The sequence below is a fragment of the Pyrgilauda ruficollis genome, unplaced genomic scaffold (genome assembly GCF_017590135.1).
Source record: "Pyrgilauda ruficollis isolate IOZ18807 unplaced genomic scaffold, ASM1759013v1 scaffold349, whole genome shotgun sequence".
NCBI lineage: Eukaryota > Metazoa > Chordata > Aves > Passeriformes > Passeridae > Pyrgilauda > Pyrgilauda ruficollis.
Window position 1 is genome coordinate 49,222 of NW_024524923.1, and position 20,766 is coordinate 69,987.

The 20,766-nt window shown below is 38.5% G+C and overlaps 1 protein-coding gene across 2 annotated transcripts; it reads left to right on the forward strand.

Moving 5' to 3' along the window:
* Positions 1-45: 45 nt before the first annotated feature.
* HCFC2 (host cell factor C2) lies at positions 46-19,683 on the forward strand. 2 transcript variants are annotated; one of them, XM_041475286.1, is made up of 16 exons: positions 46-504; positions 2,315-2,463; positions 2,851-3,011; positions 4,057-4,265; positions 4,745-4,829; positions 5,874-5,977; positions 6,556-6,744; positions 7,867-8,052; positions 8,473-8,576; positions 9,573-9,729; positions 10,760-10,960; positions 12,161-12,231; positions 13,463-13,600; positions 14,923-15,108; positions 15,517-15,802; positions 16,726-19,683. In XM_041475286.1, the coding sequence occupies exons 1-16, from the start codon at positions 48-50 to the stop codon at positions 16,749-16,751; spliced, it is 2,709 nt and encodes a 902-aa protein (XP_041331220.1). In that variant the 5' UTR covers positions 46-47; the 3' UTR covers positions 16,752-19,683. The 2 variants fall into 2 exon arrangements, with proteins under 2 accessions (XP_041331220.1, XP_041331219.1); XM_041475285.1 differs by lacking the exon at positions 16,726-19,683 and having other exon boundaries at positions 15,517-16,697.
* Positions 19,684-20,766: the final 1,083 nt, after the last annotated feature.

Below are 20,766 nucleotides of genomic sequence, written 5' to 3' on the forward strand. Positions count from 1 at the left end.
GCCTACCGCTAGCCAGTTAAAAAAAAAAAAAAATTAAAAAAGAGAACATGCTACACGTTTCTGAGGGCTCGGCGGCAGAGGGGGTGCCCCAAGCAGAGGAGCCCACGCCGCGCCCGCTCGGGCGGCGTGCGCTGCAGGCATGGAGCCCCTCCACAGGGATCCCGGCGGAGCACGGCCGGGCCCGGGGGCGCCGCAGGAGCGGAGGGGGCCGCGCCGAGCCGGGGCTGCGGCGGAGGAGGCCGCGGGGCGGGACACGGACCCGCCGCCCTCACGTCAGCGCTCCCCCTTCCCCGGCGGGCTGCCCCGGCCGCGCGGTGCGTTGTGGGAGCGGCGCTGAGATGGCGGCGGCCGCCGCCGGGCTGAGCTGGAGGCGGGTGTCTTCCTTCACGGGGCCGGTGCCACGCTCCCGCCACGGGCACCGCGCGGTCGCCATCCGAGAGCTGCTCATCATCTTCGGCGGCGGCAACGAGGGCATCGCCGACGAGCTGCACGTCTACAACACGGGTGCGCGGGGCGGGGCCCCGCCGCGGGGCGGGCGGAGCGGGGGGGACAGCGGCGGGGCTGTCCCGTATGCGACCGCCGGTGGCACCGGGCTCCTCACGGCGCCGGGACCCCCCAGGCCTCCCGTCCTCCCCCGGCGCTGCCCGCGGGAAGCTCGGCAGAGGGGGCGGCGGGCGGGCTGAGGAGCTGGCCGGAGCCGAAATGGCGGGGCGGAAAATACGCCTGGGCCAGGGGTCTTCCCTGGGGTAGTACTGCGCCCTGGCTGGTGCTGCGGGGTTGGTGCTCCTTGCTGGGGAAAAGCGAGCGGCAGGATGGCCCGGTGCGTGTCGCGGCTGCTCTGCCGTGCCCGGCTGTTGCGCAGGGATGCGGAGGCTCTCTTCGCTGGCAGGTCGCGGCTGAATGGCGGCAGGCGGGATTAGTCCCTGCGAGTGTCCGGATCCCCCTCCTTCCCTCTGGTGGCGGCAGCTCACGAGAGCCGAATGCGCTGGAATGGGAATCTTGTTTGGAAAAGTGAACATGTTGGCATCGGGAGCCTTTCCAAACAGGAAGCTGCCCAAGACCGATTTTATTTATGAAAGATCAGATGCCCAAATAGTTACAGTACGGAATGCTGGATGAGGCTGGAAAACTTGCGTGTAATTTCAGGGCTTGGGCCGAGACGGGGGAGTTCAGTGACTGATCTGTGCTTCTCAGTCAGACAGTGTTGGCTGCTTGAGGTTTTTCAGGCAGACTTTTCTCAGATAGCTTAAAGATCTACTATGCTTAAATCACATTTCTGACAGAGAAACGCAAAAATCTCTTAACCTTTCTGTTCTAACAAATAATCCAAAGAAAACTCTTAACATAGATATGCTATCAGAACAGAGGTTCTGACGGATGCCTTTTGAATGAGTCTTATCGTGACTTGTTTTTTTTTCTTCCCAGACTTTCTGCTTAAGGTGTTTCCCCTTTGCAGCAGTAACAAAAAGCATCATGACTTAGTTGCTCCAGTTTCTGGATGAGTGCTTGGCCCAAACTGACCTTTTTTATTCTGGGGTTTAAGATGCAGGGTTATGACCTGAGCTGCCCGAGTGTGGGATGTCATCCATGGCCCTTGCTGTGCACGTGATGATTTTTGAGGAGCTGGCACACAGTGAGAGCATCTTAATCCCCTGCAGCAACGCTCACTGGAAGCTTCTAATTTCCTGCTTCTCCTCTTCGTGCTCATAAAAAGGTGTAGGAAAACGAAGACATTGTCCCCTGTAATTCTTAAATTCCAGAACAGTTTAGGCGTCACTATGCTGCTGGATCAGACAGTCTCAGTTGCTTTTTCTTGGCTCTGTGCCTCTCCTCTCCCACTCTTTGGATATTAAAATGGGTCCCAGAACAGTGTAATTAGTTTTTGAATAGGGCTGTTAAGTCCAGGCACAGTGCCATGCTGCTGTAGCTCTAATAATTCTGTTTCTAGGGCTAGCTCCTTCTGAGTTAGCGTGGTTATCTCTTTTGTGTGGAACTGCACTTGTGTTCCTCATTAGCCTCTATTCTTGGCAAGTCTATTAAATTGCTGGATGACCCTTCATGACTGACAGTTGCAGTGACCTCATGGGCTCATTCATGTACTGAGCAACTTTGGTTTGATAGAGGTGTTTGCTTTTCTTGTTATTAAAGAAAATAAGAATTCATTTAAAATTTAGTGTGACGCAAATAGCCTTAGTTATCTGCAGATAAAAGGTAATTCTTTAGAAAGCAGAGGTGTCTAAAAATACATGTTCAGTGTTTGAAATATTTTTCTAATCTATTTTTCTGGGTTTTGGCTTTTTATTTCCTACTATAGTTACGAATCAATGGTTCCTTCCTGCTGTAAGGGGAGATATTCCTCCAGGCTGTGCAGCACATGGATTTGTTTGTGATGGTACCAGAATACTAGTTTTTGGAGGAATGGTTGAATATGGAAGATACAGCAATGATTTATATGAATTGCAGGTAGGAAATGTATTAATATGTTTTGATTTTCAGGACTACTATATTTATCTGTTTATGAAGAAACACATTTTATTTTACCAACTGCAGAGGAAATTTAGATGATCTTTGCTCTTCTTCAGAAGATTTTTTTCCATCTTAAGAATTTAAAGTTTATTCTAAATAACTTTGATATGGAGACTTTCATCTAGTCTAAATAAAGTATGATATATTTAGTATTTTATTAAGGTTAGCTCTTACATATCCCTTTTAGTGAATGTCCTAAGAAAAGCTCAGTATTCCCTTAAAAATCATTCAGAAAATATATAACTGTTAATATTATATGAATTCTATTTGTTATGACAGATTATCAATGAAATTATTTTTAAATAAATTTTTCTTGTCTTCAAGGCAAGTCGATGGCTCTGGAAAAAAGTAAAACCTCAAGCTCCTTCAAATGGATCACCACCCTGTCCTCGGCTTGGCCACAGCTTTTCTTTGTATGGTAACAAGTGCTATTTATTTGGTGGCCTGGCAAATGAAAGTGAAGATTCAAATAATAATGTTCCCAGGTATGGTGATTTGTCTTTGAATTGAATGGCTTTAAAAACAAATAATTTGATTTGACAGCTTTGAAAAGGTACATTCTAGGCAGGCTGTCCTGCCTAGTACTCAAAGTTGGATTATTTGTGCAGTGAAAGGGTTACATGCGAAGAAGGTTAAGTATTCCTTCTGCTAATCCCGCAATATGGAACACTGAGTGATAGCTCTGACACTTTTGTAGGGAAACCTGAGTAGGCTTTTGTATTTCTCCTGGTATTTTGGGTGATGTTTTTAAGAATGGCTTGTTTGTAAGAGTTACCTTAATCAGCAGAGTCTCATGAGTCATCAGGGAATTCATGATGGATGTTTCTTCTGTATTGCTGTGAAAAACAGTTATCAGTTCATCTGGAATTTTTTTACAGTAACAGCTGAAGTTGCCATTGTAAGAAACTATATTGTGCTATAATGCTGAAGTTTTGTATGCACATTCACCTGCAGTTCAGAGCACTTACATCCACTGAGCTATAAGCTGGCAATTTCAAGCTCAGTAAACAAAAGATATCTGGTGTGAATGCCAAGATTCAAAGACCATTATCTAAAAATAACTTACTGATAGATTCAGCAACAAATGACTAATTGTGCATTGGCCAGCCTGAAGACACAAGAAAACAAACAGCTGCTTCTTATCTTTGTTGCCTGAAGAGTTGCAGAAATTTCTCTCTAATACCCCTTGTCATCATGTATTTCCCACAGCTTTGTGGATTATTGTGTGTCTGTATGTAGCAATTTTTGCAAGAAATGTTGTTTTCATGTTTCTTTCATGTAATACAGTGTAGCAAATAAGAGAACCTGTCTTCTCAGAGGCAACAAGTTACAACTGTTTATTTTTTTTCTCGTTTAAAATCCATTTTGAATTCAGATTTGGTACTGCCCACAATGCATCAAATGTTTTGAGAGTTTAAAACTCTTCACCCTCCCAAGACAGAAGTAATACCTGGAAGTGGTTAGGGTTTAAAGTGCACTTGTTGTCATGCTTATAAGTGAGTTTTTCATACTTTGACAATAATACTCTAGATATTTAAATGATTTCTATGAACTGGAGCTGCAACATGGGTCTGGCGTGGTCGGCTGGAGTATTCCTGTGACCAAAGGAGTCTTGCCATCTCCCCGAGAATCTCACACAGCCATAGTGTACTGCAGAAAAGATGTGGGAAGCCCAAAGATGTATGTTTTTGGAGGCATGTGTGGCTGTCGGCTTAATGATCTCTGGGAACTTGACATAGGTGAGTTGGTTTGCCAGTAGAAGTGAGTGCTTACTGGCTGAGGGGAAAAAATTACAGTATAGAATGGTTAATGGCATGCTGTGGTGCAGATATTATTGAGACTCACACCATGGTGTTAACCTTTTGTAATATTTGGAATTAAATAGATTGTTTGCATATATTATCCTCACTGATTATGGGTACTCCATGAGACAGATATCATAGCCTTTAAAACACTCTAAAGAAACCAAGTTGAATAACCATAATGAAACCATAATTTATGTTTTTGATAAACACTTAGTTTATCAATATTTCCTGTGATTTTTTAAAAAGAAGTTCCAAGTGCTTGTTATCGCACTCTTTTTCTAAAAGTAGCCATCTTAAAAAGCTGAAATTTAGCTTTGCTGAATATTAGAGGTAGGTTCCCTCCTAAAATCCAGGTAGTGAAATATGTAGCAACAAGATAATTTTTTTTGAGGATTTTATTCTCTTTCTTTTAGAAACCATGACCTGGTCAAGACCAGAAACCAAAGGGACAGTACCACTTCCTCGCAGTCTCCATACGGCCAATGTAATAGGAAACAAGTATGTCTGTTGTTAAAAGCTCAACTCTAGAAAGGTACACCTAGTAGGAGAATTGATGATGCTTATCCACTACTGCTCAGTATAAATATCAGCCCTGTAGAGTAGTTTTCTGCTGCTGTTTCAGTGCCACTATTAACTCAAGGGTAGCAAGCTGTCAATATTTCCATCCAGCAGGACAATCTGCCCAAGCCACCAGCAGCTTTCTGGAGCACCTTTGTGCATTCTGGGGCAGCCTCAGCTGGGCCTGAGCTCTGTCAGGAGCAAGCTTCAGTGCCTCTGTGTGTGTGACACAGATGAGGTAGCTATGCAAAGTAACTTCTCAAAGAGCAAAACTAGTTCCAGGCAAAGCTCTTCTCCACTTTTTCTGCAGTCTGTCCCTCATTACTCTGCTTCTTGCCCATATGGTTTGTTTTGGCAGGTAGCATTGATAAAATGGATTTTTAAACATAGGTTTCAGTCCATTTTGTATCAATTTACAAGCTGGCATGAGGAGAAAGAGGCAAGGGAGTAAAGAGGTACAAAAGCTTTATATCTTCTGATCCAACAACTTAGCTTCTTATTATTTACTTAAAATGTTGGTAGTTTGTAGCCTGCATTATATTTTTAAATTTTGATATCTGAAGTATATAAAAATTTAATATGATGCCAGTCATTTTAGTATGACTTACTGAGGGCTCTGCAGTAAAATATTGCAGAAATTCTGTTGTATGTAAGGGATTTTTGGAGACCATTAGCAGTTTGATGGTTTGCTAAATGTTACAGTATTAACTGTTGTTTTTAGGAAGTTGTTTGAGAAGTTTCTGGGACTTTTTTGTGCGGTTGAGTTTTTCAGTCAGTCAGTTTACTCAGAAATTTCAGGAGGTAGATGTCCGCAACAGTACTTCATAAAGACAGTAGATACAAATAAGATTTGCTGTGAACCAGAACTGTAACACACTGGAAAATTTCCTTTTTGTCCTAGTTTGAGAGAGCGCACGCAGCACATCCAGATGTTAATTGGTGTTTCTTTTCTTTTTCCCTCTTCCCTCTTTTTCTGTATTTCAGAATGTATGTTTTTGGTGGATGGGTTCCACAGTCAGCAGAAGGTGAAATTTCTGCTCCTGATGGTGAATGGAAATGCACTGGTTCCTTTTCTTACCTTAATTTGGGTTAGTGTTTCTACCTTTCTGGGAGTGGGTATTTTGAATTAATATTTTCTTAACAGAGTAGAGTAACTGTTTTGAAGACCTTGAAAAAACTTCAGGATACATAGTTGCAATCCTGGCTGAGTAAAGAAGTTGTCAGTTTTTTGCACATTACTTGAAAAGTAATATTTTAATTATTATTTTTCTTTGTCTTCAAATCTTTATTAATACAACCTTAATGCTAAGTAATGTACATACTCCTTCTTCATTTATAGAAGAACACAGGAGACAGATTCTGAAATGAGGTTTTTCTAAGCATGTTAGTACTATCCCTGAATTCTCAGCTTCTGATCTATTTGCCTGAGAGAGATAACCAGAGGTCAGAAAGTTCAGCCTGTATGAATTGATTTTATCTTGCACACTAATTGGAAAGTGACCTTCTCTTCATAATACTTCTATTTTAAATGCAACTGTCTATAAAAAGAGAGGTGATTTATTTATTTTTTTTTATTTTTTTTTCTGAGCAGTTAAGTGTGTTAACATCTTTATTTCTTGTTTTGGAAAACATCTAGAAACTAAATGCTTTGAGTTTTGTTTACTAGATACCACAGAATGGATAGGTCTGATCTCAGATTGCCAGGAGGACAAAAGTAACTTGTTACCAGGGCCAAGAGCAGGACACTGTGCCGTAGCTGTTGGCACTCGTCTCTATATCTGGAGTGGTAGAGATGGTTACAGAAAAGCTTGGAACAATCAAGTTTGCTGCAAAGATCTTTGGTACCTTGATACTGGTGAGTCAGAAATAAATAAGAGACTTGTACTGTGTTCTGTTTTATTAACATATGGAAAGCTTGCATGATTGATGATCAAACATTAAAGCTGTAGCAAATTTGAAGAGTATTTACATTTTTAAGATTGTTTTTAAATCATGCTTTACTGCTGGTTGTTTAAAGGCTATTACTTAAAATGAAAAAAATTAGGAAGGCTTCTTTAAAGCCTCTGGGAAAACTTTGTGCTAAATTCTGCTCTGCATACCATAGTCAGTTGATACAAGATGCTAAAGATTGTTTTGCCTAAACTCAGGGTTCCTGGCCTCTTTTTAGTCATCTTTTCTGCTACTACTTACTTTTTTTACCAAATCCCTTCTCTTGGGATTACTGCTGCTGCTGCTGCTTCCTCATCTCTTGGACTGCAAAAAGATACTCTTCAATCTAAGAAAGGACCAAATTGTTACTGGGGATGAAGGGAATTCTGGAGACTAATCACTCATTAGTAGCTGCATTGATAGCAGGACACTGAGTTGGGAGAGAGGGAATTAGAATAGAAGTTTTTTTTTCCTGTTTCATTTTTCCCTCAGAAAATGAAGAAGAGGTGCAGGAGAGGGGTGTGCTTAGGACTGCAGCCTGGTCAGGCATAGAGGCATGTGAGAGGAGCAAGCCATTGGCATTAGTCATGTCCAAGTTTCAGCCTGTGCAGAAGAAGTTAGAGCAAAAGCTCACTTCAGCTACACAGAGCAAGCAAAAAGGAAGAGGAATCATTTATGAATTAGAGGGATATGTAAAGCTTTAGGAGCCAAAGAGCTACCTGCAACATTTCAGGAAAGCACAAGGATCTTTTGTCTCTGTATTCCCTATAGTGATGTAGCTACAACCCAAAGGCCTACTGGCAGCAGAACCATTAAAAGCAAAGCATCAGAACTGGAGCATTTTTGAACACTTTGAAAAAACACTTAGTAATTCTCTGACTTGACTTGTCCCCTTTGACAGTGGTTTCTTGTTGAATATATGGTGGTATATACTGTACATCAGTGAAAAAGGAGTGACTGATTTTACTTGCAATATGCAGCTATTTAATAAACTGGTAAGGGAGGGCAATTTGTAACATGCCATCTGTGTTTTATTGGTTTCCCGTAGAGAGACCTCTAGCACCATCACAGGTACAGCTGATCAGAGCTACAACCAACTCTTTTCAATTGAAGTGGGATGAAGTACCTACAGTTGAAGGATATCTACTTCAATTACATGCTGACTCACCAGTGCCACCGGTGGCTGGAATTCCTGACACTGGCGTTCCTGAGACATCCATGCTGAGTTCACAAGGTAGCAGTCATCACATTACACTAATGCTCATGCACAGGCAGACTGGAGGGTTGCATAAGTAATAAATATGAGTTTGTTTTTTAAAGAACCATTCTGTGAGAGAGAGACCCTGTTTCTTTGGTTATTCTCCAAATGCCTGCATCATAATTATGGCAAACTCCCCTTTCACTTGTTTCTGTTGGTTTTGACCAGCTATCTGAATTATGAAGATATACGTAGAATGCTGGGCACAAGTTGACAAAGGAAACATGAGGAAGGGATTTTATCTGACTGTTTAGCCATACAGTTTCATTTCAGACTTACTATAAAGTTTTCCTTCAGGCAACTTTGGCCTCCCTTTTTCTTACTGAAATAGGTTAAAACCATCATAATATTAAGTTTTACATAACTGATGGGAATTTACTTTTGTTTACTTGCAAGGTGGCTGTTCTCTCCATCAGAGTCTACAATCATTGCCTAGCATCCCTTATGCAGAAATGAAGGTGGATCATCCCAGCCAAACAAATAATCCCATTCCTAATAATGTAAGTGTAAACTGAAAAATGCTTCAGTGTCAAAACAGTGTGGCAAGGTAGTGAACTGCCAGAACTGAAGTTTAAAACTTCAGTTTTAAAACTCCCTGTATACTTCTTAGGTTTTAGAAAAAAAAAAAAGAAAAAGCAAATAAAACAAAAAGAAAGACACCTGCTGAAGTAGTTGTCTGTTTTCTTACATACTTCTTGCTTTAATGACTGAGACAAAATCTTTCAAGTCCTCTTCTTGTTAATGCAAAGGGGAATTGCAACTGTATTGTCTTCCACAATGCCAACTGTGAGTCTGATACCAAAAGGAATACTATTCATCCTCAGAATGTTGGTGACATTAATGTGGGAAGCAAAAAGAATAGGGCATATTCCTTCTTTGTTAGTCTAGTTTAGTTTTATGCTAGTCTGCTTATTTGTAAGTTCCTACAGCAGGTTAAATCCAGTTATTATCTGTGGTGTGCAGTTGTACATGTTCCTCTGTTTCGCCAATTTAACAGAAATAATGAGGACAAACTCTGGCTACAGGATCCCGTTTTTAGAACTTTGGATCATTTCTTAATTGTGTAAAGTCCGAGATCTGTATGGGATCCATAATGTATTCCTGGAGAAAACACATGTAGAAATACTTTAAATTTCACTAAGAGTAGAAATATCTCAACTACATGTCAGGAAAGCAAAGGTTGAAAGCCTCTGTAATTGTGATTTTCCCCATTGCCCAAAGTCCCCCCAGCAGACTAAATATACACAGCAATGAAATGCCGTGTAACGATAAAATTTAGTGTGACTGTTCCAAGTCAACTCTGTGTTTGAGTCTTTGTTTTATAGTGACTAAGATAAGGATTAAGAGATTGATTTCTTGGTCTAATTTAAAGTACTAGAAGGAATTATTGGAGGAGTTTATATTGTTGTTTATGAGCAAGCATTTTCATGCCATGTTTGCAACTGAAATTTCTGAACTTCGCAGTTTAACATTAACAAATGTGTTGTTTTGGTTAGGTCCAAGTTGCCCTTTCATCCAGTTCAAAAGTAGAAGGAAAAGAAAAGGTTACAGCACCTGAAAACAAGGTTACACAGGAGACTATGAAAAACCACACAGATGCTGCAGGATTCAAAGAATCAAATGCCCCTTCTCTTTTGCCTGTTTGTACTTCAAGTAAGATTACTATAGAAAAAAAATAGAGGAAAAAAAAGTGAGAGTTAAAATTCATCTCAAAAACATAAAATAATGTTGTTTCTGTCTTGTAGTTTAAAATTATTTAAGAGTCCTTTGTAGTGTATGAAACCCATCTTGTGTTAGTTATTACTGAACGTATTTTTGGAAGATACAAAGAAAATTGAAATCTTAACTTGTCTGAAGTGTTGCAAGGTACATGAAATTCTCCATATATTAATTATTATTATGGAAAATCTGTCTATTTAAACATTAATAGCCATTTTTAGCATCAAGTAAAAAGGGACATATGACATTTTACAACATTATGGTGATGGTAACTCCAAACAGACACTGTGTCTGTCTGTTAGCAGTGAAAAGCTATTGGCTGATGTAAAATTTCAGGCAATGTAGAGACAAGCATGTTTCTCGCTGATTGTAGAGGAAGTAAAAGATGACAAGGCTCTGATTTATGCATTTCACTGAAGTGCCTTGAGTTCAGTGTAGTGAATCCAGGCTTAATCACCTGATCTGTTTATATTTGATCTCAGCGTATTTTATAGGTAGTTTTATATTTTCTTCACAGTGTAATTTTATATTTTATAGGTAGTTTTTTATTTTCTTCACAGTGTAATTTAATTAAATGTGGAAATTTTGGTTCTTATTGCTAAGTGAGAAACAGACTTCTACAGGGGTTAATCTTAAATTGATTGTTAGAAATCTATGATGCTGATTTGTGTGGATGTTTTATTTTAGTAGGGTTTTTTTCCCAAATTATTTTTTTTGTGACCAGATACATAAAAACCAGCAAGCTTAAAATAACTGTTTACATACACCTATTTATGACTGTGGAGACAGACTCCTGTTCAGTTATAAACATAAAGAAAGCATTAGCAATCAATATAATCAGATCTGTTCTAACCTAATTCTGTGCTAAACTCAGGCTTTATATTAAACTAAATCCATTAGACCAAGATGAGATTTGGTGTGTTATCAATATTGAATTCTTGCTAATATTTTCTTCTTTTTTAAGGTGCTCAGTCATCAGCAAATGTAGGCGAATTACATGACTTGGACAAACAAAGTGTAAATCCTGATGCTTCTGTATCCAGTACTGTCTCCAGCACACAAACTATGGTAACCCAGCAGGCTGTTAAAACTGAATCATCAAGTACAAATGGGGCAGTTGTTAAAGATGAAACTTCACTAACAACATTCAATTCAAAATCTGAAGGTTTGAAATGTGTTTCACATACTGTATTTTGAGCCATATATTTCTAAGGCCATCAGAGTTCCTATAGTGTGGTGGGATTCCCATCTTGAGTAGTACCTGGGATGTAGACAGGGCTTTGGGCATTGAAGACCTTGTGCAGCGTGGATGATCTCTGCTAGGGTTTATACATCTTTTAAAATCAGGATATTCCTTCTATGCATTTGTAAATCACCATGTTTCCTGTACGTTACAAATCTTCATTTATGCATAGGTCCATTTTCTAAATATCAGTGGTAGCCTGCTTTGCTGCTCGTTGCACATTTACTTTCATTCAGTGGTTGTCTATTTAGTCAGCAAAAGACTAAAATGGTAACCTTGGATGATTTTGACTTTAAGCAACTGACCTCTGTAATAAATATGGCCAGTTAGTGTGGCCAGCTGGTCTAATGTGCTAGCCTCTTCACAATCTGCTGGAAATACCCAAAATAAGCAGCAATGCAGAACATAAATGGGTAGTTTTTCAAGTTTTGTTTTTGACAAATATCCACAGGCAGTGCTTGTTATTGTTTTGAGTGTTAACTAAAGAACTGTATTCTCATATTGATGTTGTGTGTATAGTGTGATTTTTACCAAGCAGTATGGTATTTTAAGAGCAAAACCCAGGAACACAAGCATAGAATACTAATACTCCCATGTGTTAGTCGTGTGGTTAATCTTTTTTTTTTTCTTTAAAGATTCCGTGTTAAATTTAATGAATGCTCTGTTCCCATTTGTTAAGGTTGTTTGCAGTTTAACTGCTTATGTTCAGAATTCAGACTGTATTGATGTCAGAAAAACTGCAATCAGATTAAGAATTCACACTTAGACTATTCATACAATGTCCCCAGTATGTGCCTCAATCTGGTATTTAGATTATTTGTTCACAAATATTTTATATTGATTTCATAATCCTGTCACTTTTTAGGATTTTCTGAGTCCTGCCTTCTGTTTGTATTATCTGTAGCAACCTCCAATGCCAGACTCTCAGAATTGTTCTGTGAATTTGATAGAAGCCAGAATTAGTTTGTGTTATAAATAGAACTGCATGCAAAAGAAGTCTGAGACGTTCTTGTGCAACAAATACTTGTAAATGGCTGTTGAGGTCAACTTTCATACTCTGTGGGTTTTGTATTAAATTTCTTCTATTGCTTCCGTTTTTAAAATTTAATGTTTTATTTTTAGCTGCTGAAACTGCTTATGTCACGCCTTCAACAAGGGTCAGTACTGGACAGACAAATGATTCACACTCTTCTGTAAGTCTGAAAAAGTATTATCAAATTCCTTTACCTATTGTTCTGTTGATTAGTTGTAAGGGCTCTTCTGTTTTCCTTTAATTATATTTTTGAAAGAAAAGCAGTGTTTATTTTGAGCTTGGAGTGAATAATACAGGGGTAAACATATCTGTTGTAAAACTAATTGCATTGTGTGGGTTACATGTGAGTCTAAGTAGCAGTTGTGTAGTTGGGAGGAGATCCAAGTACGTGTTTCAGCTGTTGAATCGTTTTTGTCAACTGGCACAGTGGAATGGTCTCTGCTGCATGATGTGCAAATGTAAAAAATTTTCCTGTATGCACAACTGAATTTAGAATGAAATATGTATTAGAACAGACTAGTGTTAGCTGCTGATTCTATAGATTTGAAACGTAACTGAACTGACATCTTGATGTTTTTCCCTAGAGGAGATGGGGACTGACTATGCAAGCTGTAAATACTGCCTGAAAAAGTAAATGCTTCCTATTTCACCTGCTTACAACTTAATACACAAACCCAAGGTGCCACTGTTGCCACCAAAAGCGAGGAACTAAGGCTGGGGAGAAGCAGCTGCTACCAAAGGGTGGGGTGCTTTTGCCAAGAGCAGCTGCAGCTCCTGCCCCATTTCCATACTAGCAGGATCATGGCCTGTCTGTGTGGGGCACCTGACAGTGCAAGTGCCCTCCCTGGTGCCTGGAGACCAGCAAGAAAGCCAGTTTGTGTTACTGGGTCAGTCAGGAGCAGTTTGCACGCCCTCCATCCCCATGGCCCCACGCCACAGCAGAGGGCTGTTCTCAGCTGCAGGCGAGTTCTGCAGTGCCTGACAAAGAGCAGCGTGGGGCTGAGGTACAGCTGAGCCCCAGGGGGAGCTGCTGATGTTGGACCACCTTGGGAAACTTCTTGACCTCTGAGAGAAGGTCAAAACCTTCTCTTAACTACATGCTGCTACAGACACCTAGTTCTGCAGCTTTAAGCTTCTTCCCTGCCCCATTCAGAATATCAGATGTGACATCCCAACTGTTACTTTTTAAATGACAGACTGTGTCTGAGTAAATGTATAAGAACTGGTTGGTTTTGCACAGTATTTTAACAATACATGCATATTCATTTGAAGCATAAGAAAGTAACACTGGTATAAAAGGGGGTTGTCTCTTACATATACTAGAGCCTTGACATTTTTTTCCATGGCATTGAAGTGTGGGTAATCTACATGACGTGTTCTTCAAATACTAGAGAGCTCCCCAGAGGCCACCGGCACCAGTGAAAACCAGGGATCGCCGGTGGTATGATGTGGGAATTTTTAAGAACAACAGTGCTGTGGTGAGCCAGTTCTACTTGCTGCCAGAGGAAACACTGAACATCAATAGCAAGGTAGCTGCTGCTTCTCTGGTATAACTTGCACATACCTGTTTTAGAATTTGTTGCTTGAATAGTTCACAACAAAATATGGGATTTTCTAATACTGCAGCAGAATCTGGTGCTTGTAGGAGTTGTATTTTATGACCAGTAGTTCTTAATGTATTTTTCTCACCTTTTTTACTATTTCCTAAACTAGAATAATTTCTTTTGTTATTTATGCATGATAGTACAAAATATCTTATTTTGCTATTGCTGATTCTTTTTTTATTTCTTGCCTTAGAAAACAATTTTAAACTTATAAATTTTCAAGCCAGTAAAATTCTTAAAAACTAAAACGCCCACAGTTTCTTAATATGTCATTTCGGTCCAGCATTGAAATGTTTCAGTTTCTTCTCTATTCCCAGAATCTTTGCATAAAAATTCTTAAAGATACTAATAAAAATAGGCTTAGGCTGTTTAAAAATAGTAGATCTGGAACTGTAGTGGCTTTTCTGTTAGGTCTTTCTAATTTAATATTTGGTACATGTAAGTGGATACATGAAAATTATGAGTGTGAAACTTGCAAAAGTGTAACAGTTTTGATGGTTAAAAGTGTAAAATAGTGATGTCCTCGTTAACTAGAAACAAAAATTGTGTCTTCTTGAGACAGAAACAAAATAACAGAAGCCTTCCTTTGCAAGCACTTCACTACAAATAGTCTTAGTTTTAAAGAGCACACAACATTGTACAGTGTTTACATTAATTCTGTTTTCCTATAGAATAATGTTCTTTCACATTATTCTATAGGAAAATAGTTCCACTGTAAGGATCAGTGATGCATCAATGCATATTTTAGTCATGGAAGTATGGTAGCACATCATGTTTCAGAAAGCTGTTTGTTACTAACTTACTGTGCTTTTCCTTAAAACCATTTTGATTACTTACACATTGTACTGTAGCCCCTAATGTTTGGAATAACTACTTTTGAAATAAAAGTATTTTTTAGGACAGAAGATTATGTTAACTAATTGTAACTTATATAGTTGTAAATGCTACTTTGTTTTAACTTTCCTGAGTAAAAATAACCACAAGGCACAGTTTAATTTCAATGACTGAAAAAATGGGATATCTTTTGGTCTAGACATGTAATACATTGCATATTACATAGCTGTTTTGAGGTGAGATACTGTGTCAGTCAAAATCTTTTCAAAAATTCTGATGTAAGTACAGCAGTATTAAATAGAGTTTCAGTTTCAATTAAACTTTATTAATCTCAGCTTAACACTTTATACTTTTTTAGGCTAATTGTGTTTATAATATTTTAAAAATTAGCACAAATGTTGCTTTATTTTCAGACGGAAGGTGCAGATGTACCAGACTACAGATTACTTAAGAAACAAGATCTGTTTCCAGGCACAGTGTACAGATTCAGAGTTGCTGCAATTAATGGCTGTGGTGTTGGGCCTTTCAGTAAAATCAGTGAATTCAAGACGTGCATTCCAGGTTTTCCTGGAGCTCCTTCGACAGTCAAAATCACCAAGGTGAGAAATAGACGTAATTCTGATTCTGGTTCTGATGTGTGAAATTCTGGTCACCGGTGTAATCTCAGAACTCTTGGTTATAGTTGGTTTTAAGTCAAAATTGTCATACAAAATAGTGTCCAATGCTTACTTGGTTAACTCTGCTCAATATAATATCCTTTAAGAAATTTTCTAAAAAGAATTCTTTTAAGAGTTAATTACAGTTTCCCCATGATTTTCTAGTCTTGCATCATTAAATCTATAGGGGTTTACCACACTTGTTTAAAAAAAGTCAAAAGACATCCTTATCTCTAGAGTGGTGATGATAGGTTAGAAATTTCAGATAATCTTTAGAATTTGGGGTTTTTTTGTATTGTTTATATATTTATGGTTAGCTACATACTATCATATTTTTCTCTCTTTCTTCAGAGTGTAGACTGTATTCATCTTTCTTGGGAGCCTCCTGCTTCACCCTCTGGAAATATTTTAGAATATTCTGCCTACTTAGCCATCCGTTCCACGCAATTACAGGAAAATCCAAGTCAGCTTGTATTTATGAGGATATACTGTGGTCTTAAAACCTCCTGCATAGTGACTGCTGCCCAGCTTTCCAATGCCCACGTGGATTACACCTCCCGGCCTGCCATAGTGTTCAGGATTTCAGCCAAGAATGAGAGAGGCTACGGCCCGGCCACGCAGGTTCGGTGGCTCCAAGGTAAAGTCACTGTCACACACAGCATTTGAGTGGAGCAGGAGCTGTGCATTTCTTCCAGAACCAACACAGCACTGCATGTGAACTTCTTGAAATGTTGGTTTGTTCCTTATGGGAGTTTTATGCAATTCTAGTTGTTGCTTCTGACTTCCCTAGAATTCACTTCAGCTCAGAAGTTTTTCAGTCTAATAAGAAGTAATCCAGTTTTGTGCATCATATAGATGACATACACTGTAATCAGGGGTTTTTTTCAGTCTTTTCACCCTCCTAAATGGAAAAAAAAATCCATCAGGTGATATAAAGTGCATTTTTGTGATGCATATGCACTTTAAAATCTGTGTTACAACCAGAAGAGGTATTGTCATCTTGTCCCTGGGCTTGAATTTGTACAAGTTCATGATGATTTGGGGACGGGGATGGGAATTGATCCACTGAAAATAAAATTAGTGTTAGCCTGGCCAGTTCTGTCTTGCCTCATAAGTAAGCCAATCTGGGGTCTCAAGTTTTGCTAGCTTCTCATCCTGCTCCTTCCCATTTCTGGCTTAGCTTTGTTGGGAGCTGGCTTTGCTCAGCAGGAGGTGCTGTGGGCACAGAGGAAGGTAGGAAGGGCAGAGTGCCCCCCACCTCGGGCTGCAGGGAACTGTGCTGGGGGGGGTAGCTGACCTCAGCTGCTGGGCTGGAACCCTGCTGTTGAATGCTCCACTGCTTGGTTTCTAATATGTGCTTTTCTAAGATGGGGAGTAACAATGAAGAAGTTGTCTTCTGTGATGTTCAGTATTTCAGTGCTGTTTTAACCCTTTATTTGGCAGGGGTTTTGACCATTGTCTATATCCTACAACTCTGAAATAGTGTTTGTTTGAAAATGTTTGAGTGTGTACACCATGTGAAATTATGAAACATTTAATAATGTCTCCTTTGTTTTGCAGATATGAAAACATCAGGCTCAAAGTAGAAACGACTTAATAAATCTCAAGTTTCGAATGTAGTGTTTAATGTAACTCTTGTACTATTTGTAAATGCTACAAATACTTTATTTTTGCATTGTTTTTATCTTAAAAATATATAACCTTTTTTACATTTGACACATCGATGTTGTAGAGCCTTGCTCAGGTATGAGTATCGTATAGAAAATATATCAGAGATGGTGGGGAGGAGGATCACTCTCAATCCAGCAGCTTTTTTTGGTAGTGATAAGTTAAAATGTAAAGAACACCGAGTTTCAAGTGAAAAATTAATAAAAGAATTGGCACAAGTAGTAGTATTTGAGGTAGAGTCCCTGGGACTGCTACAGATCTTGCATAGATAATTCATAAGATTTGGGATATGAGCAAATTCTGTTTGGTTTCAGTTCCCTATACCACATTCTTCATTGTGGTGCCCGAGTACAAGGCAAAAATTTCCAGTTATTATATAGTAACTTAAAATGTATAAATATTTTAATATATACTTTTTTGTAAAGAAATGATTTTTTCTACTATTTGTAGCAAATATCTTAATCTTGAAGGATATCCCCTGAAAATTTAAAAGGAAAAAGATAAACTTATCCATTGCTCTTATTACAAAAAACGTAAATTCATTGTAAATGCACTACTATTACATAAAATGATCCTTTTGTAGTTGTACAAATCTTAAACTTGTAAATACCAATGTTTACAAGAGACCTTTCTGGTCTTGTATTAAAACATCCATGAGATTCATTCTCTTTTTTTTTTTTTTTTTTTTTTTTTTAATCCATCTGCTTTGCTTTTAGCATATGCTTGCTTTTTGCACTAATAATAACTTACCTCATTCCTGTATTAGTAATCACTTGTGTTGCTTCCATAATGTTTCTGTAAAACTTCCATCTGAAAATTTTAACCAAAGTTTAGAATACATGGTAAGCAATTTTGCACATATTATATGGCAAGTTTCAACATATTTATTTCAGTTAATCTTCTTAAGTGCTTGTTTGCTTTACCAATATATTCTACCAATCAAGTTCAATATCTCCCTTTTACTATGCATCATTTTACATTATCTAGCTAGCTGATAAAATCAACAAGCATTACTTCTAGGAATAGGTTGATTCATTCCTATGCGAAAAGATAAAAATTGTTCACGGTAGTGAAATAAAGGTAAACATTTTAAATGCTATTTATGTATCTATATATAAAACTATGTTTACCAAAGTATAGAGAAAAATGGCTGAGTTGGACAAGGTCACTAGGTGAATAGATTGAGGCACCTAAATAAGATTTATTTTAAAATAAAATCTAAATTATTTACTGTGCAATGAAGTTTATACTTTGCACTTTAATTTTGCCCCAAATGCCAAAAGATCATACATCAAGGTAGAATTGCCTCTTCCAGTAAAATTTGTTTTAAGAGCATTTGTAAATATATAAACTAAAATCAATGATGTGCCTGGTTTGGTGAGAGAAGTATCACTAAAATAGTAGAGATTTAGCAGCTCAAGTCTCCCAGAGCAGATTTAACAGCCAAATGTTGGCTACCCTGAGAAGCGGGGTTATAACGAAGTGCTGGTACAGCCTTAATTATCGCAATGCATCACATGCTCCAGTAGCATCTATAAAGTGCTGGGGACCATAAATGGCTATAGTAGTGTTAATTGTGGCACAGGAGTAACACATGTTGTTTGACTCCAGAGAAGAATCATTATGTTTTTATGACAATGACAGATATCCCAGTTTCACTTTAAACATTGTTTATAGTATGAATGTATAGGACTTTTCCTGAAGTCAACTGGCTTTAAGATATTTGTGTTTTAATGGTCCATTTCATCAGGTAGGATCTCACTACCAATAATGTCTGATAACTGAAGTACCATACAAATGAACTGTCAACTAGAAGAATAGAACTTGGTTTTTGTTATTAGTACTGTGAAAGAAGCCTTTAGAGAAAACACTTGTGGCTTTGATTTTGTTGGTTGATAGCTGTGATTGTAGAGTTGTTATTTAAGAATAAAACCTGTTGGGTGTGTCTGGGTGGAGTTTTTTTGCACTTGGTTTCACATCCTTTGCACAATTTCTTTTTTCAGTGGGTGTGTCACGACTACCAAAGGGTAAAACTGTGGCGTTTTCAATGAAAGTATAATTTCCTTGTGACTGTGCTTTCTTCAGCTGACTTGACATAAGATGTCACTTTCTCTTTTTTGTCCAAGTCGGGTAACGTTGAATAGTGACCATATGCAACTCTTCAGTTGCTCACAGTTTTACTTTAAACTGAAATTGTGGTACACACTGTAAAATACACTTTTTGGTCTGTTTTTAGAACTGTATTTATAATGTCTAAATCCCACCTGTTTGCCTATCAACTAGATATCAGACAAATATTGATTGTTTGATTTTAAAGTTTAGAAGACTGTTGACACCAGCTCTTTGAGACTCCATGTTATCCATTTATTTCAGATACTGCTAAAGGACATGTAACAGAAGCTGAAATCTAGCAGATTACTATATCCATATTGTAGGAATGTCTAGTTTTACTGAACTCCTTAGGGAGGTTGTGACTGTGTCAGCATAGCACAGTTGTGCCAGTTATGGGGGGCACTGCTACAGCTTCATCTTCAGAATGTTCTTGTGAAAGTGGAAATGAAGTGAACAATAACCTACACTTTGTGTTTTCAAAGTAATTATAGCAATATCTTTTGAATGTAGTTTGGAGTAGAGCACATGATCATGCCATAAACTCTGAAGATATATTTGTAAGTATTACTGTTGTTATCTGATTATTTCAGGATAGCGAATTTGACGTGAACTTAATCTTACAGCCTGTTACTTAATGACCTCTACAAGGAAACTGACATTTTGTACAATACAAGTTGATTAGTCTTATTTTGAAGCATTGTTTGTTCTTTGTAATAAAGTGGTTGTCCTATCAAATGCATTGTAAATACTGAAGTGTGTCTGTTTTTTCAGCGGTGTACATGTACAAACTTGGAATTTCTGATGCAGAGAGTGTGTAAATTTCTCAAACTGGGGAAGAGGGTTTAATAATAAGCACTGCCATGATACTATTACTCTTTCCTAAATATTGTCTCCTAAGTTAATTCTTGGTTACCTCATGAGCTTTTTCTGTAGTTGAGGTTCTCCAATATCCCTGCCCCACCTTGTGCAGTTGCTGTGCACTCACCATTACTGTGCCCCCTTCCATGCCTTTGTGCCTTGCAGGCTGTGGCTTCTGAACTGAAATTTTGACATTATTTCCTCTGTCTATACAGGAGTCATGTTGCTGTTGCTGACAATGAGTGACAAAGAGTTTGGGGCTGCTTTGTTGCAGTTTGTTAAAAAAGATGTGTGAGCACAAAGTCTGTTCAGAATGCTTCTACTAAGGATTTGAATTGTGTTCATGTCCAGCTCTGCTCAAAATGACACGATCTTTTATGGCAGCTGACTATAGAGAACTCTTGTGGGAATAAGCAGTACATGTTGCAAGAAGCAGGGGAGCAGAGGAGCAAGTGAACTGAAAAGTCTACTGGATTGTTTCTAGACCTCCTTAAGAGACTTCACATGAGAAACTGCTAAAAGCTCTCTGCTCCAGATTGATTCCTTGTGTTCCTAGCCATTGTAATAATGGTTGTTTTCTGGTTATTTGTAATGCTTGCATTAGTGGAAAACAAATGGGAAGGCCTAAAACATCAGTGAAGAATCCTCTCTTGCTGTTTTTTTCCTGTTAATGAGATTTTAAGAGTAGGAGTTATTTTCTCTTGAAAGCAAATTTGAATTTGTTATATGAATTTATCTTAAAAACAACTCAGATTTATTTATTTATTCTTTATAGCATTATCTGGTCCCTAGCGTATTTTTATACCATTTCTAGTGAGCTAAACATCAGGGCTTTTATTCTGTGGCTTCCAGTTCTGACACTGAAGGACTTCCAGATTCCCAGGACAGGGGTGGAGCACTGACTGCTGGCACTGTCTGGGCAATGTGTTCCTCCTTCTGTTAATAGTAGTGAAATCTTCATTT